The sequence below is a fragment of the Phalacrocorax aristotelis genome, chromosome 8 (genome assembly GCF_949628215.1).
Source record: "Phalacrocorax aristotelis chromosome 8, bGulAri2.1, whole genome shotgun sequence".
In the NCBI taxonomy this organism is placed as follows: Eukaryota; Metazoa; Chordata; class Aves; order Suliformes; family Phalacrocoracidae; genus Phalacrocorax; species Phalacrocorax aristotelis.
In genome coordinates, this window is record NC_134283.1 from 34,903,171 (window position 1) to 34,927,640 (window position 24,470).

General features: G+C 41.1%; 1 protein-coding gene across 16 annotated transcripts; it reads left to right on the forward strand.

Annotated features, from left to right (window-relative positions):
- The first annotated feature begins 789 nt into the window (after positions 1-789).
- Positions 790-23,266, forward strand: CREBRF (CREB3 regulatory factor). Of its 16 annotated transcripts, XM_075102442.1 has the most exons (11): positions 1,820-1,936; positions 10,670-10,847; positions 11,805-11,930; positions 13,148-13,880; positions 14,046-14,231; positions 14,762-14,863; positions 18,521-18,715; positions 20,693-20,882; positions 21,307-21,380; positions 21,776-21,898; positions 22,123-23,266. In XM_075102442.1, the coding sequence occupies exons 2-11, from the start codon at positions 10,839-10,841 to the stop codon at positions 22,236-22,238; spliced, it is 1,854 nt and encodes a 617-aa protein (XP_074958543.1). In that variant the 5' UTR covers positions 1,820-1,936; positions 10,670-10,838; the 3' UTR covers positions 22,239-23,266. The 16 variants fall into 16 exon arrangements, 14 of the variants coding, with proteins under 14 accessions (XP_074958534.1, XP_074958540.1, XP_074958543.1 ...); XM_075102433.1 differs by lacking the exon at positions 1,820-1,936 and adding an exon at positions 790-1,190 and having other exon boundaries at positions 13,148-14,231; XM_075102429.1 differs by having other exon boundaries at positions 13,148-14,231.
- Positions 23,267-24,470: the final 1,204 nt, after the last annotated feature.

Below are 24,470 nucleotides of genomic sequence, written 5' to 3' on the forward strand. Positions count from 1 at the left end.
CTACTATTGAGAGCTGTACTTTAACATGCAAGTTGTAGACCATAATGCTGTATAGTCTGTGGCAAATAAGTCTTAAGAAAATTGGAAACCAAATGATCTTGTAAAAAGCTTAGGTTGTTGCTGGGGTTTTTTAAAGTGTGTGGAGGATAATGTATGTTGACATCGTATGAGGAGGGGAGGAGAAATGCTTCAAGACATTGCTGACAATTTTGAATATGTAACAGTTTTTTAAAATACATTGATCTGCCTGTCATATTTACCCTACAGCGAGACATCAAAAAAGAAAACATCTGGTGACAAACAATAGTATTACTTTCTTTAACAAGCTTTCTTTTTAGGTTCCAAGATATCATTCATTGTTGTAGAAGATACAGGAGAAGTAAAACAGGGTTCATGTGGTATGTTTCACCATTGGTGAATTTAGTGTAAGGAGCAATTCAAAGCCTGGACAAACAAGCTATAGTTCAATTTTTGTTTAGGTGCTTTCCAGATAAAGAAATTTCCATTTATCTTAATGGTTAATATTTTCTCTGAAACAGATACCAGGCAGTAGCATGACTGAAAAAGGTGAAAAAAATAACGTCTTGTTTCTGGTGTGCTGAATGTTGTGTGACCTACTGTCTGCATCGTGATTATGGAATGGTCTGCTCCATGTGTGCCAGGAATTAACACTGCTTCAGATTTTTTTTTTTTTGCATGACTACAGGAAATTAGAAGTTCAGACGCTGGTGTTTAATGAACAATGCAGGTGTCAAAGGCTTTAACAGTTTCCTCTTGCTTTGTGACAGCAGAGGAGAATGCAAAATGTTGAAGTATATATGAAGGATGCTTGCTGGTGCTTGAAATAGATAGAAAGCCAGGGACTGCAGGGAAAACAGTCTGATCTCCCTATGTGCATTGATATTTTGGGGGAAGGTAAAAAGTGAGGAAGATTAAAGAAGCTGACTCCGTAGTCAAGTCTTAAGGACTTTAAGTCATAACATGGGCAGCTTGTAGAGGAAGTGTTTAGGTCAGGGTCCTTTCAAATGCTTTTAACTACTTTTGTTTGTGTTTTTTAGGAAAATCAAGTATCTTCGGCTGGGCTCCTCACAGGAAATTGTTCTGAAGAATTTATGGAAGTTTACTTTTCCTCTACTGGAAATCACAGAAGCATTTTACTCATGTGAAGGGCTTTCGGTTAGTTGTCAGAGGTGGGTGGCTGGTCCCTTGTTTCAAGAATCACGTGTTACAAACTGTCTGAGGCAAAAAAATGGTGGGTCTTTTTTTGTGTGTTTTGGTTTTATGGTGTTTTTTCCCTCCTTTGTCCTGTCAGGCATGATGGGGTTTAGCTACAGTGGAAAAGTTTTGTTACCCTAGAGGGGCAAAAATGCAAAAAGTCACCTAAAAAATGGAAGAATTATTTTTTTTTTTTTTTTTTTTACAAAAAGCAGGATAAGAATGGCTGGGTCTCTGCTTAGTTAGTGGACACATAATTTGTCCAGTTGTGTGTTAAGTGACAGAGGCCAACTACTTGTCGCTGTGAGAGGGGGCCGTGTGCCTAGCTCCGGGCAGAGGCAAAAATGCAAAGCTGCCGGTAGAAGATGAACGGATGGACTAGTCGGAGCCGGAGCAGCTGCCGCTCGGTCCCTCCGCTGGCGCCTCCACAGCCAACGGCGCCCCGCCTTAAATGCCGCCCTCGCGCCTCTGCGCTGTCACGTGACGGGGGAGGCCCCCGCCGAGGCGGCGACCCATTGGCCGGCGCGGCGGCGGCTGGCGATTGGCCGGCGCGGCGTTGCCCTCCCCCCTCTCTCCCTCCCTCCCCACGTGATGGGGGCGAGTCACGCGATTTCCGGGAACCCGTCAGGAAGGGACATAAACAAAACAAACCCCGAAGCCGCATGGAGGGTCCGGGCCGGAGCGCGCGGGGCGGCGCCCCCTGCTGAGCCCCGGCCACCCGGTGAGTGCTGAGGGATGGCACGGCACGGCTTGTGGCGGCACCGGCCGGAGGCTGCGCCCCGGGGCGGCGGGAGGGCAGCGGTGGGGGAGCGGCCCCAGGCTCCCTGCCCCGCTGGAGGGGCGGCGGCGGGCGCGGGGTGTCCCGGCGGGGAGGGGACGGTGCGAGCGTGCGCGCGCCGGGCAGGGGGCTGCGGGTGTGGGAGGGGTAGGTCTGCCGGGCGCCGAGGGGGAGAGGACGGGGATGGTGCCCGGCGGACGGGAGGGGAGGGAAGCCGGAGCCCGCCGCTCCCCTCGCTCCGCCGGGGGGTGTGGCTGCCGGTGCTGCGGGAGGACCGCCGTGCGCGGAGGGGTGGCCGGCTCCCGGCGCTGAGGTCTCGGGCCCCGATGGCTGGGGGAGCAGCGCCGGTGTGGATTGAGGGCGCGGCGCGGGCTTAGCAGGGAGTTGTCAGTGGCCCTTCCAGCCTCCGTCCCTCGGGAGCGGCCCGCGCCTTTACGAGGAAAGTGAGTCTGGCCGCGAGCGCCGAGGAAACGAAAGCGCCGTCCGGGCGGGGGAGCCCGGTTGTGCGGGGGACGGGGCGCGGAGGGGCTCGGCAGCTCCTGCGCTCCGTTGCTTTCTCGGGCTCGTAGTCGCCTTCTCCGCTTTCGACCAGTTCGAATGCTCGGGACGGCCCCGGGAGGGGTGACCCGAAGGGGTGTGGGGTTTCTCTACCGGAGGCGTGCCGGTGTCCGGTGGGGCGGCTCCAGCCCACAGGGAAGGCTGCGGGGCTGGGGGAGGCGGAGAGGGGTCCCGGGCCGGCGGAGTGACTCTTCCCCGCTCCGGCACGGTGCTTTATGTAACTGACTGGGGCGGAGCGGGGGATATGGGGGTTCACCGGCCAACGGTGAGCGGCAGCCCTGGCGGCTTGGGAAGGGGCTTCCCCGGGCAGTGGGGGTGCGCTCCGCGGGAGGCCGCGGGGCGGTGGCTGCCTCCCGCGGGGCAGGGGAGCCCCTCGCGCCCATCACGCTACGCCGGGGCCGGGGGGGAGGCCGGCGCGGGCTCCTGGGACCCCCGCGGCGGGGAGAGGCGGTCGGGCTGCCCCTGGGCGGGCCGGGCCGGTCCCCTCTGGAGCAGCGGAAGGGGGTTTGTTTACATGTCGCCTCACCCTAGCTTGAAAGGACCGCTGGGCTGGTGAGTGGCGTGGGTGGCGGCGAATAGCAGAGTGCGTGGTTGAGGAACGAGCCATTGAGCAGACGGGGAGGGCGGGGCGGGGAGGTGGTGGTCGGGGTAGGGTGCGCTCCGCGCTGGCTGGCGGGGCGGCCATGTTGGCTGGGAGGTGTGTTAGTGGGTCAGGGGCGGGGGCCGGGGCCGGGGCCGCCCGGGCTGGGGCAGAGCTGCCGCGGGTAGAGCGGGGGCTGCTCTGATGAGAATGGGAGCTGCCCCGGGGCGGGCGGGGGCTGGAGCGGTGCCCGCGGCCCCCCCTCCGGAGCGCTTCTCCTCAGGGCGTCTCTCGCTCCCGGGGTCGGGCTGCCAGGGCCCAGTCCAGGGAGGGGGCGGGCAGCGCCCGTGCGCAGGCGGTCCGGTTTCCCCCTCCCGGGCGGGGACGGGGACGGGGACGGGGCGCCGTTCCGCCTCCTCTGTGAGGCAGTGCCCCCAGACTTTACTTACAAAATACCGATAACTTGCCCGAGCCACCTCAGGAGCCGCCCCCGGGGGTGCCTCCGGCTTTCAGCGTCTCCTCACACGGGTCTTCGACGCCTCTCCGGGTCTGGTTTAAGTTCAAGCAGGCTTTGAGTCGGGGGCAGCTTGCCTAAAGCCCCTCATGTCACCAAGGGCTAAAGCCCGAACTTTATTTCCTCTCCATCCTGAAGGGCTACAGCTCGGATGTTATTTTATATAACGATGCCCGGGGTATTACTGGTACGCCCTAATCTCGCCCCTCTGAGTTGGCAGTGGTTTAACGCAACCGTGCAGCATGGCGAGGCCAGCCCACGCTGTTTCTCAGGGCATCGCCTAACATAACTGATCGGATATCAAAGATAATTTAATGACCAGATTTCACCGTGTCAGGCTCCAGTATAAAGCACGCTCTTTTTTTCAGGCTTCTTTGTGCAACAGGCAGTTTCAATCATTCAGCTACGTCAGCTGAAATGTTAACTTCTCATTTAAAGTAAGCGTAGTCTTTATGTTGTTGCCGCTTGAGGGTAGCTTGTTGAAATCATGCAATGCATAACCTGCAAAACAGAATCAGATTCTGATATTATCCTTCAAATGCTATAAAACGTTTTAAAGATGGTGATAAAAGGTTGGTTAGCCTTTGGTCTCAGATCGCTTAACCAAGTGGCTTCTAAACATCCTTGGGGGTGGGGTGGTGTTATTATTACATACATGTTTTCACGGTAAGAATTATAGAGGGGCAAACACAGTTATTTTAGAAACCTGGTCAACTTTTAATGTTGGCAATGTAAATGAGAAGTCAGAATTTCTATAGGAATATATTTGGTGATTTTTTTAGCAGGAAAGGTTTCTGGTAGAAATATCAGTGCTCAGTGATAGCACTTTTTAGAGGCATTAATAACTCGGAGACTTCATATAGTGCTTTATAGCCAGTGGTTTACCTGAGCAAAGAAAGAATTGTTCTGTGTTTGATAGGAGCATTAACTGATAAGAGAAATCTGCAGCAGAGGCATCAAGCCACTAAACATCCTTGCCGTGTTTTTTTTTTAATGAGTGGCAAAAGAGCTTTTTGATGGGCAAAGGTTTGAAGTCCCTTCAGTGTTAGGAGGAATTAACTGGGAATAAATAGAAGCTTCTGCCCGACTCATAGACTGGTAGTGTGGTATAAATAAGGGAACACACTGGTTTAGATTCCTGTGACTTGCGTGTCCATACTCTGTGGTTTGTGAAGCCAAATTAAATGATGTTTTAAAATAAAAGTTTGATAAGGGTATTTGCCACTTCATAAGATGTGCTTGAAAGTTGGCATTGGCTTGGAAGTCAAGCCAAAAGCTTTCTGAAAAGCATAGATTGCTATAGTAATTTCCGTGATTATATTATTTTATTTTACAGTATGAAGAGTAGACTAGATTGTACCATTCCCTTCCTCATAAGAGGGTTTTTTCTGGCAGCTATAGAATTAATTTTTTTTCTTACCCCGAAAGACTTTGCACTGTTGGAAAAAAATATGGAAGCAACCATCATGTAGGTATGTAGAATACTGCTGGAGAATGTAAGCTAAATCGTTGTCTAGTTTTGCTTTTGTTTTCTGTCTTTGCTCTGACTGCACTCTACTTCAGCAGAAATCTCTGGCTCAAAAAAAAATCTGAATGTTAGTTAATGAATGTTAGTTACTGCTAATTCTCTTGTGCAAGCAACTCTCCTAACTCTGCAGTGGTGTTTTAATAAAGATTTATGCAATTTGTATTTTAACTATAAAATGTTTTTTAAATGAATGGTGTTAATATAGTTCTAATAAGTTTACCATGCTGTAGATCCCACTCTTGGCACTGAAATAATAATAAAATCTCAGTCTCTGTTCCAGAATGTACAGAAAAGCTAGTGCTTCTAGTAGGAATGTATTATTCTGGGCATAGTTGTTATAAAATATGTAGATGCAATATGTTGTTTGTTGGTTTAAAAAAAAAATCCCTTTTTTCTTCTGCCTCTTGCATTATGATCAGTTATTGGCATCTGCCTATTTGCTTACACAGCATGCTGAAGTGGAATACCACCCCAAAGTTGGGTATCTGGTGTTGATGTGTAGGGGTATTAATTCACACGAAGAATGTCATGCTGTATTCTTTTTGGTAATTCATCAACTCTTACCTGAGGTGTTGCATGTGTGATTGGAGACTAGAGCTTCTGTTTAGTGGTATCACTTCTGGATTCTGAAGTCTGTCTGCTCTGGGCAAGTAGGATTAGAAAAATAATACTGGGGCGGGGAAAGGGAAGGTCAGCAGAGGAAAGGGAACAAATAGTGAAGTAGCAGTTTCCCTCTCCTGAAGGGAAGAGGCTTAAAAGAAGTGAAACAACCTTTGCATCTTTCGTTCTTTCAAATAGCAATGTTCCATCAAACTTGGGACCTGAGTGTCTTAAGCAGCTGTTGTTTGCTCTCCAGGACAAAGAAAGCAAAGGGCATAATATCTTAGATGCTTATACTGGCATTTTAATAGAAATGCATCACTGAGAAGTAGAGGGACTTGGCTTCTTTGGATGAGCAGGTGAATAAGGCTGTGGTGGGTGGAAGCGGAGAAAGACCTTTTACAAGAGTGTCTTTGCTCACCTGCTACAAAACAACAAACTAAAAAAAAACTTAGTTTCTTTGTGGTGGGGAAGAAAAGTAAAAGAATATTTTAAGTGTGGCTAATAATTGGGGAATCATGTAGAAAGAAGAGGAAAAAAACAACCAAGAACATTATACTCGGAAATAAAACTAAGAAAAATACGTTCTGTGCTTGATGACCACACTGAGCAGAGTGTGTTCTGTAATAGGAAGCAAACTGTGGAAGGAAAAAAGTTTTAAGAGAAGCGTAGAACTTCTTACATCTTTAACTGTAGTATTTCATAAAATGTCCAGATAGAGCAAACACTGCATGGTACATAATTGTTCTTTTAAAATATGTGGCATAGTTTTTGCACGTTCTCTGAAATTCAGAGTTTGGCATTTTGAATGTTTTAGCCTGAGTTTGTAGGTCAAGTATCGACAGGCTCTCATGACGTGCTATTTTTTTATCTTCATCAAAAATGTAACTTTGCAGCATACAGCACAGTTTGCCAAGGTTGCCATCGTGAAAAGTGTAATTGTTCATGTAATGTATTATAACAGGCATTTAGCTGCTGTGATAAGCACCGTACAATCAACAAAATGGTATAGCGATGCTCTGTGTGCTTTTCAAATTGTACAAAATACACATCTGAATCGAGACGGAAATAGCAACTTTAGTTATAGCTACAGTACAAATGATTCATACAGGCGACTGAGGAAGACCTTCAGAGTTGTCAAGCTGAAAGCTGGCAGTTTACGTTTTTCTTTTATAGGGACTTCTTTGGAGACAACGTATCCTTGCAGAAGGGTGTTTTACTAGTCTAGGGAAGCAGCACGTGCATGGTAACTGCCATGCGTCTCCTTAATGCTGCATGTTTTAAGTTTAATTCCTGCTCTCTGCCAATGTAAGTGCATCAGTAATATCATGTAATAAGCCTGCCATTAGATTGTTTGAAGTTCAGTCGTCCCGGGTGTCTTGGGCCCACTATTAAACTGTTCTAAATGCACATTTTCAAAAAGTAAATATAAATGCAGAGGATTTTTATTAGGATTTGTCATTAGATTAATGAATTATTAAGTCTGTAGAACAGCTTCTGGTTACTTATTGATGACTGATGGGGATTTTAACCAATGTATATGCATGCCTCCATCTGTACCCCAAAATCTTAAACGTTAGAGGAGCAAAGCAGTTCCCAAGACGTCTTGCCCTTCCTCACACCCAAGTGAATGAGCGAGCCTTCTCCCAGGAGCAGGGGCACAGCTCTGCACTGATGTTACTCAAGAATCTGCAGACACAGAACCAACTCAGGGACTGGTTCCTTAATCAGCTTAATCTGATTGAACTGCTGGCTGCTGCCAAAAGGAGTGGCGGCACCCTGCCCAGTGCCTTGGGCTGTGTATTCCACCTGCGGTTCAGTTGCTGTGAAACAACTACAAGATTTCACCTCTGTATCTCTGCTTTTGGGAAGGGCTGGTGTAAGGCATTCATGAAAATTGTCCTGAAGTAGAAATTCGTGCCATGTTTATCTTCAGTAATTCTCATACTTCTATTCTTGAGCTCCGCCACAGATCTTTCAGTTCATTCAAATCCATATTCATTACAGATAACGTAACAACTGTACTATTCTGTTCTAACTCAGTCTTGAGCTGAGAGTGCCACTAATGATGAATTCTGTAAAAAATGGGACTTTAGCTGTGGTCTGCATAGTTACTTTCCTTCACAGCAAGTTCAAATTTCACATCTGTGCTTCCATATGTGTTGTTGATTTCTACTATACATCTTAATTTACCAATTCATAAAAAAAATACTGGGAGTTAAGTGTGAACTTAACTGGGAGTTAAGACTGGGAGTCTTTTAATGAAGATCTTGATGATTCTGGGAAATTCAGAAGGCAGATGGAGGTAGTCCTGCTGTGTTGGGAGCATGAAGCATGCCTAGATTGTGCAGCTCCCTGAGTCAGTGTCTGTCTTTTTATGGCCTAACCATGTTTCCTCCCTCCATAGGGCTACAAAGAAAAAAATCTTATGTTGTAAAATACTTTAATAGATCCTCATGGGATTCAAATAAATTTTAAATATTAATATTATAAAATGTCAAGAGTGAAATATAAAGAGAGTGAGAGGAACAATCAGATTAGCTGATATACTGCTCTGACCTGGAAGGACATACACTGACGTTCTTAAATGGTGCTATAAATTTATAGCTAAAAGATTACTCTAGTCTTTGAAATGGTAAAAGTATTTTGAATGTTTAATGTCTGTTTTGAGGATTTGTAAATGATCCAAAAGCTCCCTGGTCCTGATACTTGGAAGCATTGGTCAGTTGTTACTCAAATCAGTGTCAGTACAGATTAAGTTTCACCCCCCTTTCCTGGGTGTGTATGAAAGGCGGTGGAATGGCTTGAGGTGCATGTTCTAACAAAAGCATAACAAAGAATATCCAGTAAAGAAGCAGCAAACATCTCCGTTCTTTCCCCTTTACATCATGCAGTCTCCCACGTGAATGCAGATGGTGGTGGTGGTGTTCTGGTGTTGACGTCAAAGTATTAATCTGATGTTCTGTTGAAAAAGACATCGATCTCTGCCACTCCGTGTGGAAAGAAAGAAAGATACTACTCAGGTGTAGATTCCTATTAAACACTATATCTTTCTTGCCTCTTTCGTTGTATATGAGGACATTGTTATTTTTTTAAAGAACAGGCCCCTTCTCATAGATCAGGCCAGGCTGAAAAGTGAATTAGTAATTCGTGCCACTTTAACAGCATAGGCAGGACAAGTTCTGCTGCGATGTGGCCTTTGCTGGGTGAAGGGAGAGGGAGGCTGTTGAGGCACGTTGCCCTGGAACAGAAACAACTTTAAACATCACTTCAAGATAAGTAAATAGAGTTCCCTGGAAGTTTTAGAGCAAAGAGAATTTTCTCAGAAGGAACTGGCCCTTATTTGACACAAGACCCTACAAGGAATGGCTTGCTTTGGCAGTGGTAGCGCAGTTTTACTGAGAACTTGGGTATAACTGGACTTGTAATTGTTCTTTATATTCTAGCTGCTATTTGAAAAGCAGTACATTTTGATAAGTAAAGTCTTTTTTTGCGTAGTGTCTGTTTTTACCACATTCTGGTGGTATATATGCTGAATATAACAAAATAGCTGAAAGTAGGAATAATCATGGGGATGCTGTCATGTGCTCGTGGGAGGAGGGTTCTGAGCGTAGCTCTGCTGCAGGAGAACACTCTTACTTTACTATTTGTTTTCAAAACAAGAGAACAAACATAGCCTGAGCAGATTGCAGCAAAGTCTGACTTAGGAGCAATGAGTGAAGAATTCTGCTCAAAGAAATAAATATATTTTAACTGATAGTCTGAAACACTGTACAAGTATGATGATTCTGTTTTTTGATTATGCTCCTCTAATGCTGCTTTTTTGTTAAAGAGACTTTTTATATATAAGAGTAGGGATCTTACAGACAAGCAAGACAGTAAGAAAGCAGCATCCTTGAAGACCGTGTAATTACAGTAGATACTAAGGTTTGATACTATGGATTATTTTTTTATGTTGTTTTTGGTATCACATTGTTCTTTTTTACTTCCCGTTACTTTGAGTCTTTTGTCATTGTTTTAGTGTAGATATAGTTACTGATAAGGTGCTTGCTTTTTCTACAGTTCAGTTTTTCCTTATGTTGTTAAAAAATGCAGGATTAAGCAGGATATGAGGCTTTAAAAAGTCTTTAGATACATCTGAAGTAGCAGAGGTTTTATAGAAACTACTAAACTGGTAAGATTACTAATAGATAAATTGGACCAATTTCAACATGTGCCTTACTTGAAACTAATAGAGAGAATATTTTGGCACAATTTGGCACTCTGAATTTGGCACAATTTTTAATTTGTTCTGTTGGGGAAGTCTGTCTCTTCCCTCCCTCTGCTGCGGGACAGTGAGCATGCTTGCTGTAATAATCCCTCTACCACTAGATGTTGCTATATGAGTGATTGATATAATCTTATCTGATACTGGATGGATTAATCTCTTAAGAAGAGGAGGTGGTATCGCTGAAACCCTACTACTGCCCTATCTGAAATTAGTATTTTGAGACATTTGCCTGAGACATTTTTAGAATTTATTGGCTCTGTTATATTAGTCATAAAGATTGTTTCTCCCTTGTATACCCAGCAGTATGCCAGTCATTCTTTCCAGTTAGGCAGGCCTTTCTTTTCACGTGTCTGTAGAACTTGTGGTCTTCGTAGTGGGGAGAAAAAGGCAACAAAATGTAACTCGGCCAAAAAGGTTTTTGCAGGAACTGTGTTCTGTAACAGCTGTGGCTTTCTTTCAGTGAAGGATGGCAGGGGAAGAAAATTGCTATACATTCCAGCAGGAGGAATAATCACTTTTCAGAGGAAATTTTTGTCTTTACTTCACTTGGGCTGTTTTTTAAGCACTACCTTTTTGGTGAAGGATTACTTACCTCCTTGGGCGTTTGCTGTGTTTATTCTACGCAGAAGTCTACAAATAGAAGAGCTCCATCAGGGTGAACTGAAGTTATCCTAAGGAAAAATTTCATTGCATGGATTGTGTAAACTCACTGAGACTGAGGTAAAGCTGGAAAGGAATCTACAAGTGAATAAAACAAGAAGTTTGGAATTGGATTTGGGGAATCTGGGCTTGGAAATGCCTCAGGTAAGTCTGTTATGATTTTATTTGCTTCTGTAAATAATTTTGCTTCCTTTTTTAAAAAAATGTTTAAGAGCAAATTTGACTGGCATTAGCAGGGAGAATTTATAAGAGATGAAATGGTGTATATTTGTAGGGTCCCAGTAGCGTCTATGGTGGAAGCTATATTGCTGCTTTTGGTACTGTATTTGTTCACGCAGCAGGATTCAGCAAAGTTGTTGTCTTGATGAGGGTGGGTGCCTGGAGAGCAGCCTTTTATTACTGCAGTGATTCACACATCAGCACACTGGATGGCTTTCAGCAGTACAGTGTTTGTCTCTTCCCAGTCCTCAGGGCGAGTGTGTCTAGAAGAGAAATAGAGGTCTGGAATTAAATGTAGCAGAAAGCCTTGCTGCCCATGCCCTGCATGCCCAGTCATCCTGCATAATGTTTTTTTGCAAAGTTCCACTTCATTCTTGAGAGATATAACATTATTGATTTAGTTGTAATAAATTTTGCTTTTGTTACAATCTCAGGTGGAAGTTTTATGAGTCCTAATAGTTCTAAATAAAAACAGTCAACACTGCTGTAGTACAAAATGGTTTGTATTGGGATGAAGGCCATGCAAGTATATAGTGCCTATTGATACTCACAGATCTTGCCAGTACTCACTCTCCTCTTCTACAAATGCTAACATGTCCCTAAACTTGGCAGCCACGTGAGAATTTCAAACCAACAAAAAAGAATGAATGAGCAATGCTCTTGCAGCTATATGATGAATACAAATGTGTCCTTTGATTAAAGAGCTGCGTGTTGTCAGCTGCTCTTAAAGCATTCTGTCACTCTGACAAATGACATGCTTATCTGCAGGTATAGGACTAGTTCAGAGACTTGGATGAAATGGCAATACTCTTTATGCTTTGTTGAAAAAAAGAATATGCCTTTTTATAGCATGCTTCAAATGTCAGTATCGATTTGTTGTAGCCCAGTGTGAGTGGAATGGACCCTCCTTTTGGGGATGCCTTTCGTAGCCATGTGTTTTCAGAGCAGACTCTGATGAGCACGGATCTCTTGGCAAGCAGTTCAGATCCAGACTTCATGTATGAACTGGTAGGTCATCTTTCTGTGTGTGTACATAACTTCCTCTCCTTGACTAATACCTTAGTTCATGTAGTAATAAAGGGGTATTTGTTCAAGAATGCTACAAGATTGTTCATTACTGCTAGATATGATTATGAGGAAAGGCTGAGAGACCTGGGTTTGTTCAGCCTGGAGAAGAGAAGGCTGAGGGGGATCTTATTGATGCTTATAAATATCTAAAGGGTGGGTGTCAAGAGGATGGGGCCACAGTCTTTTCAGTGGTGCCCAACAACAGGACAAGGGGCAATGGGCACAAGTTGGAACACAGGAAGTTCCACCTGCATATGAGGAAAACCTTCTTTACTGCGAGGGTGACAGAGCAGTGGAACAGGCTGCCCAGGGAGGCTGTGGAGTCTCTTTCACTGGAAATATTCAAAACCCACCTGGACACCTGCCTGTTCCCCCTGCTCAAGCAGCGGGGTTGGACGAGATGATCTCCAGAGGTCCTTTCTAACCCCTGCCGTTCTGTGATTAGGGAAGAGCCTAACTGCTTGTCCAGCAAATGTGATGCTTCCTTAATAGATGCTTGTTAAAGCTGGCCATCAGGAGAGACTTGATATACAAGTCTCAGAGTTGTGTTGACATTATGTAACAGTGCTTGAGACTCTTCCTTACAATCTTTTCTGCAAGAGCAGCTGTATGCTACTTCACCAAAGCTGTGAATGCAGGGGAAGCAAAATAAAAGTTGACTCATGAGCTACTTATACTAGCATTCTTTTTTTTTTTCTCTGCATCACAGGAGAAAGGTAGCTCATAGTTGTTAATTGATCATGTTAGAATGAGGTTTTCCAGGGACTGGTAAACTTGAGCGTATTCTGTTAAGCACATTGTGAAGTTTGACTTAGGTTAACACAGACGACAACATCTTGCCTGTGATGTCTTTGGTATTTTAAATGCATGGATATTGGTACTAGTCTAGTTCCTGGTGACCAGGTGAATTTGCAATAGCAGAAGAAGAATGCAGCAGCAGTTGACCTGTATCTTTAGCAATCTCTTCAGAGCTATCTGCTGCTGAAGCACAGAAGCTGAAGTTCATTCTGACCCTCAAAAGAAGCTTTTAGTTGGAAGTTGAAGTATCTCCATATATTATCACTTGCTTACTCTTCACTAGAATTAAGCTCACCATACTAGATTAAGTAGATTCATACTTTTTTGTATTAATTTTTAACTTGTTTTATTATGCACAGGACAGAGAAATGGACTATCAGCAAAGCTCCAGAGACAACTTACTGTCAATGGAGGACTGCAAAGACCTTGAGAACTTGGAGTCTTTTACGGACATCCTGGACAAAGAAGCTGCCCTCACCTCGAAGTGGGAGCAGTGGGACACCTACTGTGAAGACTTAACTAAGTACACTAAATTAACTAGCTGTGACATCTGGGGAACAAAAGAGGTGGATTACCTGGGCCTTGATGACTTTTCAAGCCCATACCAAGATGAAGAAGTGATAAGCAAAACACCAACACTGGCTCAGCTTAACAGTGAGGACTCCCAACCTGTTTCTGATTCACTCTATTACCCTGATTTACTCTTTGGTGTAAAACAAAACCCTCTAAATTCTTTGTTACCTAGCAAAAAAATTGCAACCAGAGCAGCAGCCCCAGTCTGTACCTCCAAGAATGTTCAGGCTGAGGCACCTTTGTTGGACTGTGTTCAGAAGGCAAGCAAACCTGCAGCTCAGCCTGCTTCCAGTACACAAATCAGGGTGAAGACCAATGTGTACAATAATGAAAAGGTGAACATTCACGTTGAATGTAAAGACTATGTTAAAAAGGCAAAAGTAAAGATCAGTCCTTTACCACAGAGCAGACCTGTGCTGAACCAGACACATGCTGATGCAGCAAAGGAAAACACCTGCTACTGTGGTGCTGTAGCAAAGCGACAAGAAAGAAAAGGAATAGAGTCCCCTCATAGTCACAGTACGTCTCCTATTTTGCCTTTTAAAGAGACTCAAGAACTGCTCCTCAGTCCACCCCAGGAAACCCCAGGGCTTATTGTGGGGGAGAGCAGTCTTTCTGCCAGCACATCAGTGTCAGATTCTTCGCAGAAGAAAGAAGAGCACAACTATTCTCTTTTTGTAACAGACAGTTTGGGTGAACAGTCAGCCAAAGGAGACCCTGAGGAAGACGAGGATGATGAGGATGATATTGAAGATGAGGACCATGATGAAGGATTCGGCAGTGAGCACGAGCTGTCTGAAAATGATGATGAGGAGGAAGATTACGAGGATGATAAAGATGACGACATCAGCGATACTTTCTCAGAACCAGGTATCACCAATGCTGGGCTTTGTTGACATGGAGGTTAATGGATTTGTCTGCCAAGTGGGAAAGAATGCTTTTCAATGTTTTGTAGTTACAGATGAGCAACACTGACCTTAAATTATGAACTTTCATCCCAGATTTTGTAAGTGCTTTGAAAATGAAAACTATGCAAGGTGTCTATTGCCCTGTTTCAAGAAAAACTGCATAAACTGTGGTCATGCAACAAAAATAATAGTAGAAAATACAGGAAACCTAGCTTGTAGCGTAAGGTCATAGAGCAACTGCCCACAATTGTGGTTTTTTTTTTTTTTTTTTTTTTGTCGCTTGATGATAGGATGTGTAGAGCCTTCTAGTGCTTCGAAAGGTTGCTGCTTTGAATTTATCCAGAGTTGTATGTCTTGATAGCTGGTATAAAATCATAGCCTGAGTGAAATAATTTCGTCATTGTTGAAGTGCTACAGTAGGTACAGTTTTCCACAGAATCCAAAAAACACCTACCACTCAAACTAATAGAACTGTTTCTTGGTGGTTTTCAGCAGTAACACTTAGTGGGTCTTCAAAGGATACTGAATTCCTCTCTTCTGCATGTAGAAATGGAGCCTTAACAACAGAAATAAGAACTAACCTTCACCTAGAAGGTAACAAAGCGGTAATGTTGTATAAAAATAAAATATGAAGGGAAGGGGACAGGACTGTAACCAACTATTACTTTCATTGTAGAAAGTATTAAAATATTCACATTTCATAACTGCTTTGGAGTAGAGTATAAGAATTGAGGTATTCATACATTTGGCAATATGTAACTTCAGGGGGGAAAGCAGCTGATATTTTGCCTTTTTAAAAACAGCAGCTTCCCTAAAGCTTGTCAGTGTTTGTCATAATGAACTCTCAGGTTAAATTATTTTCTAAGTAGATTTCCTGAGTTGGCACTAAACTTGTTAAGCATTGTACCCTTTATGTTACTTTTACATGTGCATAACAAATTTTAATTAGCATTTTAAAACCTCTTCCTCTCTTCTTCTGAATTGAACTCCCTAGCTATTAGAGCTCTGCAGTGATTGCTGTACTGCACAGTGCTTTGCAGCCCACAGAGGCATGTCGCATAGAAAGCCTGGTAACCCTGCAAAAGAGGTGTGGTATTAAAATGCTGGGATTTCAGTTGGTGGAATTACATAAACTATTTGCCATTTGTTCAAATTTTACTGACAAGCAATAGTGCTCACCTAAATACAACTACTTCATGCAGTACAGTAGCTGAGGAACTTGGCTTATACAAGTTTGCTAGAACTTCTACATGAATGAAGCCATTCACTTTCTGTATGCTGATAATAAGTTTCACCGTATGTTTTGATTATATTAGAAGGCAGTGTCTCCAGGTATCTTAATTATGCCGCTCTTGTACTTTGTATTGCCTTTTTACCTTTGGAGTAAATACTATGGATAAAGTTTGTAAAACTAGGCGTGGCACAGGAAGATTTAACCTTCCGTAGTACTGAAACCAAAATCTGTTGATAAATTTAGAGTGAAGATGTAATTTACTGAAAGGACAGAAACTTATTAGTTATTGCTGACCCTGTGATGTATTTTATACACAGTTTGCTTTTGTTTACTCCTCATGTAGGTTTTTGGAGTGCATGAAATGCTTTCTTAAAGTGTTAGTGTTGTCTGAGGAAATACTTAGATATAATGAACTTCAGGAACTTGGAGAAATAACTAAAAATGCAACTGGCTGTCAGGAATTTTGGGCAACAATGTTTTTATTATCACCATGATACAGATTTAGGAATTTTGGTCACCTGCAAAGGTAATTTATTATGGGAATTATCAGCCCAGGCCTTCTCTAGCACTTGAAACTTTTTTTGCCATTACTAGTATATTTTACCTATCTCATTTAATAGAAATATTTGTAAATGACTGCTTCTCCCAGCAAGTAGTCATGAGATTCCAGAAATGGGAGATGCAACAACTGATTGGGTTTTAGTAGCACTGGAGAAGAAACAGATGAAAGGAAAAAGTGCTTGTAGAGACATAGAGATTGTTTAGAGAAGTTGCACTGCACCTATGCTGAGCACCTGGACCGTCAACTGGGAGAAGTCGTCTCATAAATGGTTTGACAGTACGATTACATGATAAAGAGAAGGGTTTTTCTGATTTTTTTTTTGGTGGGGCTATTTTTGCTTTTAATCTGGTAAAATGCAGAAGTCATGTCTATCCTGTTCTGTTTTACTTAATTTAACCCTTGTGAACTTAAACCTAAAACCATAGTAAGGGATGTGAACAGAGATTTTTTAGGAGGGACTTGCAAAGTGCTTGAAAGGTAAAAACAAGAACCCTTTCAGATTTCTTAGAAACCCACCAAAGAAAATGACACTGCTATATGATCTTTGCTAAGAGGAGAATTCAAGGAAGATAAATACAGAGCGGAAAAGCTAAACAGATTTGTTGCACTCCTGTATGTTACAGACTAGGTTAGAACATTGTGCACTAGATTATTCTAGGTAACTTTAAAATGATAGCAGGTCAACATTAGAGTTGCAAGGCAGGATGCATTAAGTCAACATAATTTAAGTTGCTAACTTAATTATAGTTCTAATAAGCAAACAGGAAGTCTTGATTTTTTAACCTTGACATTTGTACACATCATGTCTTAAAGAGATTTGTTTTCATTATTTGGCTTAATTCTGTGTTAACCATGAAGACGGGCTAAATTTATACAAATATATATCTATAATGATTTAGGTAGCTTTACATGTTTTTTCAAGTGGAAAGTGGATTTTTTAAAAGTATTTTGATACTTATGTTGAACAGCATTTCAGTAAAATGGAAGTACAGTTAATAATAGTGACGGTATTTGAAACTGTATTTAAATTGTCATAATCATTTTGGCTATACAAGAAAAGGTTTTATAAAGAATGTTTTATTGTTTGATTTGCCTTTAAAACAGTCTTTTAATAAACTAGCGAATCAAATGAGTTGATGAAATTATTAGAAACAGAACTTCAGAACTGATTTCATCCTTCTGCGCACCTAACTTTTATTCATACTTTGCGTTATGAAATGAGAGTCAGACCACAGCAAGAAAGTTTGTTTTTCTTCTTTCAACTGGTTTTTCAAGTGCAAACAGACTAATTGAATGGGCTGTTTTAACAGTAGCACAAAGAACACTTTCTTCTTTTTAAAAGATGAAGCAGAGCTCAAGCATACAGGGTCAAGGCTTGTAAAGCTTATAGTCCCTTCAGTGGCTGGCTTTTCTTTAAGCTTCGTCAGTATATGTGATGTTTTTAAATGCATCCTTTTTAAAGTAAATTTAAACTATTATATAGCATTTTATTACAAAAGGCAATGCAGTGCTTTGGGCTTTTTTAACCATAGTATAGGTTGTCTTTTTTCTAAAGCATACCTAGGATTTTAAAAACTGTGGTTTGTGCCTACATAATTATGGTATAAATATTTATGCAATGTGGGTAGTGGCATTACAGTTTCCATGTACTTCATGACCAATTCATCATATCAAGGTCATCATTATATACCTCTAAAATATTGTGTAGCTTTACTGTGGATCATTTCTTTTCATCCCACTAAAGAGGTGAGGAAGAGATTGAACCTCTTGTGTCCAGACCCCTTCAATTTAGATGGTCTTTTCAATTTGGATGGTCTTTAGATGGTCATTGTCCTGATAACAGAGCCCCCTTCCTCTAGTCTAATAGAGATGGGCGGTTTGATTTATTTCCCAAAGGTATTCAAACTCAAGGAAGAGCAGGAGCTGGACTCGATGATCCTAATGGGTCCCTTCCAACTCAGAATAGTCTTGAATAATTTTGCTTTCTTTATTAGTGTTTTGCTAATCCATCTTTATTATCTACTTCTCTTCCCATGCTTTTTGATTAGAGATTAATTAAAATGTGGAGGTGAGTTAGGATTATGTTCCTGCAAATTCATGGAGAAAACTACGGATGGAAGAACACTCTCCAACAGCTGTTGTCTCTACTCTGCTGTGGTGGGACTGAGGGGGAGAAGACCAATAGAGCTTAAGGGGTCAGAGAACTTAAAGGGGCTTTCAATGCATAAATAATTTGTCTCTTTTAAACTAATGAAGTGCCATCCCTGGCTCAATGTCTATCCCTGGATTTAAGGCAAGTACCCAGTAGCAGTTGATGCTGAAACCCAAGTCTATTAGATAATGTAAAACAGGCCTTGTCTGTGGTTTTGCTCTTAACTTGAATACTCAGTCCACCATTAAAGGGCTAGAAACAGTTTTGTCAACTTTGCATAAACAATGCAATGCATCCTTTTAGGGTATGAAAATGATTCTGTGGAGGATTTAAAAGAAATTACTGCAATATCCTCTCGGAAAAGAAGCAAGCGAAGATATTTCTGGGAGTACAGCGAGCAACTAACGCCATCGCAACAAGAAAGAATGCTGAGGCCATCCGAGTGGAATCGAGATACCTTGCCAAGTAACATGTATCAGAAGAATGGTCTCCATCATGGTAAGAAGAGATTCCTAGTTACAAGTGAACGTCTTTCCTTCTGACACCTTCAGTAGCCAAACTCCCATAATTGGAAGTGATGAGAAGTTGTGTTTTGGCCATGAAAATATATGATTAAAACACTGCAAGTCTGTTGCTCAATTAGCAGAGTTCTGCACAGTGTCCAAGGAAGGCATAGTGAACATACAGTAGTAACTTTCAGTGTGGTTTCTTCCAGAGGAAGGTGGATGAATTGAGACTTGTAGCTTCCAAGGGCTTTCCGTGGAAACCCCAAGAGTTCAAAATTTTCTCAGTGCAATACTGTAAACATATTGGAAGGGTCGCTTGACTGATACTTGCTCCTTGTAGCTGTTAGTTTGTCTTGCTTGTGTTAGAAGGAAGCTGGAAGTGATCTGAGAGGCAAAATTCACGCTAATTGCAGTATGAGGTAAAGGACAAGCAATAAGGCATAACTGTTTCTTTTTGCTCCTCCCTTCTTGTTTCTCCCACCTATGTGAGTGCAGCACAGTAAAGCAGTTACTTTTCTCTGAATAAACTGTTTCTTTAAAATACCCATTTAGAAACTTAAACCAATTGGTCTAATAACTGTGTTTTATGCACGTAACTTTTTGACAAGCAATGTGCTGTACCACGCGCATTACTAAATCACCCAGAACAAACCACTCTTAGGAGTAATGTTTGTTTGTCACAGGACCTCTTTGGTAGGCTGCTCCGTTTGATTTTAGCTTTGAAAGAGAAAATGAAATCAACTTCCCTGGTTGTAATGTTAACATTCCCTTATAGTTGAAAATTATTGTCTTTACCAAGGCACTTTACCTCTGTTAAACCAAAACATTTTGTTGTTGTTGTTGTTACTTGTAGATTTATTCAGGGAAGGAAACTTTTTTTTCATCTCCTTAGTTTTTATACGCTTATTTATCTTGTAGTGAAATACTAGTACTTAAAGTCCCCATTACTGCTCCTTCTTATGAAGGCTTATATCTATACTTGTTATTAAAGAACAAATAACCAAGCATGCCTTGAGGACTCAGTCCTACCAGACACTTGGAGGAGCAAGTGAATTTTAAGTCAGGTGCGTATGCAAGGGATTTGTAGGATCAAACACTATTTAATATCCAGAAGCTACAGAATATAACACATACAAGATTTTTTTTCCACATACAGATGTGTACCCAGGCCATCTACTACCTCAGATAAATCATGCTAAATTATCAGCTCTCTAATAAATATTAACATTTTCATGCAAGTGTCTGTAACAACCAGCATTTGTGATAGAAATTTGGAAAAAGACAGAGAGCAGTGGCAGAGAAACTTAAGGAATAAAGATTTTGTCTTGCATATGTGTATTTCCTCAGGAAAACCAGGCCTTAAATAGCTTGGCTTTTTAAAAGGGGTTGCTGGCCTTTATGTGGATCATTTAAGCTCAGTATCACTGAAGATCATTTTAGTACAAAGCCTTGATACTCCTTCTTAATATAGAACTTTAGCAATAAGATTCAACTTGAGTGTGCAAGAGGATATATTGGCTGAACACATGAGTTAGCAAGTTACAGTTGGGGCAAAACAACTGGGTTTGAACTTGTGACATACGTTTTTCAGCACAGCTGTGTGTATACTGTCTGTCTCATCCAGGAGCCTGGCCAGCAGTATTTGCTCTTGTCTGATCCGGATATAATATTAATTGTACAAAGCAGTTTGTCTGGAAATCCTCATTCTATTGCAAAAGGCCATAGGGATCACGTGATTCCAGTCCATTCTCTTGTAATGAACAAAGGAACTCAAACTGCACCCCAAAAAAGTACCTTATATAGAAGTATATATATTTTTACTTTATATAGGTAAAGTAAAAATTTACTTTATGTATATATTAGTATATATATTCATACTTTACAAAAGATACTACTTATTTAAGAATCTCGTAGGTTTGTGTATGTATTGTGTCACTTCCCAGCCCAATTTTCTGCATATTTAAAACAGGAAAATATGCAGCAAAGAAGTCACGGAGGACTGATGTAGAAGACCTGACTCCCAACCCCAGAAAACTTCTACAGATTGGTAATGAACTGAGGAAGCTGAATAAGGTGATCAGTGACCTGACGCCAGTCAGTGAACTTCCCTTAACTGCCAGACCAAGATCAAGAAAAGAAAAGAACAAGCTGGCTTCCAGGTATATATTAGATAATGCTACACATGGATGAGTAGATTTGGATTACTATAGCTGTACGATTAAGATCTAACTAATTTTTGCCTCAAGAGATCCTGCTTCTGCAATGGGCTAATTACCAGTTTATCAAAAAGAAGGGCAGCTGGCACTTCAGAGATGTAGTTTGCCTGTTCCCTAGATAACAATGTATTTCAACTGGAAGCTGGCTTACTTAGCTGCAGGGCAAATGATACAGTGATGCAGTGTGAAACGTAAGCAAATACAGGTAGCACAGTGCTTTCAGAAAAGGTGAGTGAGTAGATAGCTGATATTGTACATCAGAGCTCTGGGAGTATTGGTTGATAAGTTCGTGTGGCAAACAAACAGATGGCATTAGTATTCTGGAATTTTTGTTAGTGTTCTAATTCTTCCCCTCTTCTTACTATAGGGCTTGTAGACTAAAAAAGAAAGCCCAGTATGAAGCCAATAAAGTAAAACTCTGGGGTCTCAACACGGAATATGGTAAATACAACTCTTCGCATCTTAATTTTTCTTTTGTTCAGACAAGTCTGTGTTTTGCACCATCATGTAACTTGAGTCATACCTGGCAGTTTATAGAGAAAACAGGGTTGGTACAAACCCAACAGTTTTGTTGGTACTAGAACAGCCCACTCCATAAAGCATACGTAAATTGGGTTGCCTGCAGTGTTGAGCTACTTTACAGATGTAAATTATGTAAACGTATGCATGTAATATAAACATTTTTGAAAATATGTTTACAGATATAAACTTAATTTTACAGTAAGTGTGATGTGACACCTTTGACACTTACAGATAACAGTGTGTGGACAACTGTGGATCTCTCTTGCTCCAGGGGGAACGTGCTAGAAGTCTAATCCAAATTTTTTCCTTTGCAGATAATTTACTGTTTGTTATCAACTCCATTAAACAAGAAATAGTTAATCGGGTGCAGGTACCTAAAGATGATAGAGGAGTCAACATGGAACAAAAGTTGAACGTACTTATTAAAGACACTCTTGGTAAGCTGTAAACTTAATGTATGTGCATGTATGTGAAGAGACATATAACCTACGATACGTTAGATTGCAGACCATTTCTGGAAAAGAACAAGTGCTTCCTAATTTCAGTTGTCTAGGCCTTTTGGTTGGTTACTAACCAAAGCGTCCATTGGCTTTGTATTATAGGAACATACAAATACATGAATAGTAACCTTACAGCACGTTTTCTTACCCTCCGTTTTTAGGACTACCTGTAGCTGGACAGACATCAGAATTTGTGAATCAAGTTTTAGAGAAGACTGCAGAAGGAGACCCCACCGGTGGCCTTGTAGGGCTACGAATACCAATGTCAAAAGTTTAAGACATGACTTCAGCTGTTCTCATCAGTCAGATTCTACCTGTGTTGTCAAGTACTTCATTGTAAATTGCATTCTGGTCTGCATGTCAGTTTAGCATTATGTAAACACTTACTGTTAGGTTCCATTGTTTTTAAATAACAATGTAGTAAAACAATTCAAAGCATGATATAAAATGCTTAATAGCATTTTTGGAGCATAAACCAGATTGTTTCAAAGCTGCTTTAAGCTTCAATACAGAGATGAGGATTCTTTTTAGAATTAAGTTGTCTAGGACCAGAATATATCACTTTTGTTTTAGAAGCAAAAACATGTTTTTGCTAGTAAAAATTTTTAGCATATGCCAGACATTGTGACAGGTTTATGCTCCAAGTAAAATAAGAGGAAGCGTTTTTTTGGTAAAGCTGTCAATGTAGGGAGTTTTTTGTTCTTTTTTTTAAAAAATAATTGGATTTTTTTTTGTTCTTAAAAAACAGTAAGCTTTCTTTGCAGTCATTAACTTGTACATAGCACACATGGCATTAGAGCTAGTGTGCCATATAAGACTTTACTTTTCTGAGCTTAATATAGTATTTAAATGTCTGTGCAAGCAAGAGAAAAAAAAGTATATTCTTTGTGCCTTGTATTCTGGGGGGAGAGCTATCAGTATAAGCTGGTAAAGTTTTGTATGATGAAAACCCTGAGGGGAAAAACCAAGATGTATAGATGGTAAGATTATAGGTTTTAATGTATTTGTTCCAGCTCTTAAAATTTTTGAATGTATATAGGAATATGTTGAAAATGTAGATATATGCCACAGAGTCTATGTATTGTATAAAAGATGGCTCTAGAAACAATTTCGGTACTTTGGCCGGAAGAAAACAAATACTTGCACATTAATGCGATTGTTTATTTTTGTACCAAAGACAAATGCAACTGATATGGCGAACTGCCAGTCTAAGTAAAGTTTTGCACAGCTTATATGATACTGTACTGAATGTAAAAACAAATGAAAAAAAAAGAAAAAAATTAAAGGTCAGGGTTAGGGATCTTACTGAACTGTGAATTTTTTTGTTTGGGTCCAATTATCTACAGAAGGAGCATTCATACATAACAATATTATTTTGCTGTTCTTGTAGTTCGCTTCCATGGTAGATAAGTTGGTGGCCGTCTCGGAGTCTTTAAATCTTTTTTCTCTGCACTTACTGTAGGAGATTTTAATATATTTGGATTTTAGTAAGCTATTGGTAAAATAGTTTTCAACTTTGAGAATTTAAAAAAAAATTTAGTTTGTTGTAGTATACTTCCACCAAACAACCAAAATAAAATTATTTTTATTGTAATGTGTATATATGTAAAGAGAGAAAAAGAGCTACAAATATCTAATTCCTTAGTTGCCACTTTTCCAGTTGATGTATTATTATGCATGTGATGTTTCCAAGGATCAACACAGGCTTCAAACAAAACAAACAAAAAAAATTTATAGACTTTTATATTTTTGTACAGGTATTTCGAAACTAGCTTCCTCAAACTTACACGTGACTTATTCTTGTTAATTCAGTAGTTTCTATGATTGAGGAATATTAACACAGTTCTTATTTGCTCTTCTGCTAATAAGAGTTGGCTTTGTAGTCAGTGTTAACGTACAGATTAAAAGCTTTAGCCTTTGATGAGAAAGTCCTTTATCTCAAGGCAAGATCATTCTCTGGTTTCATGGACCCCCCCCCCCCCCCTTTTCCTCCCTGTTCTTTCTCTCCCTATTTAAAGATGACAAAACACTGTTTACTGAAAATAGAAATACCAAATATTTTCAAATGTAGCTGCTGGAAAAAAAAATGCAAAAGTCCATGAAGGCTTTCTCCCCGCTCCCTTTGGGGAATTTCTCCACTTCATTTCTAGTTTGTCTAAGTTTGTTTGTACTGTGATTCCTTTTTGTTTATAAGTAGATTATTTTTATATCCAAGCTTGTACTATAAAAAAAGTCTGAATCAGTAGCAGTGCAGTAAGAGTGGACGACGAAGGTGACAGTCCTGCCACATACTTGTGAATGTGCACACAGCTTACTTTGTATCTAAATATTTTGGAAGACTCAAAAGGGAGGAGGAGGCCAAAATACCACTACTGAGCTGTACAGAAAGTCTTTCCTACAAGAGACTGAACAAATACCCAGGGCAATTTAGGCAAAACTTTGTAAATCCACTTAAGACTTGCAAAATCTGAGAGGAATGTGGGTGTTTTTGTTTCAGGTGTGTTTTTGT

What these genes read in the sequence shown, in the direction of transcription:
- CREBRF (XM_075102433.1), top strand. An exon ending in GAAGAATGGTCTCCATCATG is followed by an intron (nt 18,716 to 20,692) that starts GTAAGAAGAGAT and finishes TATTTAAAACAG; the next exon opens with GAAAATATGCAGCAAAGAAG. An exon ending in ACTTATTAAAGACACTCTTG is followed by an intron (nt 21,899 to 22,122) that starts GTAAGCTGTAAA and finishes CTCCGTTTTTAG; the next exon opens with GACTACCTGTAGCTGGACAG.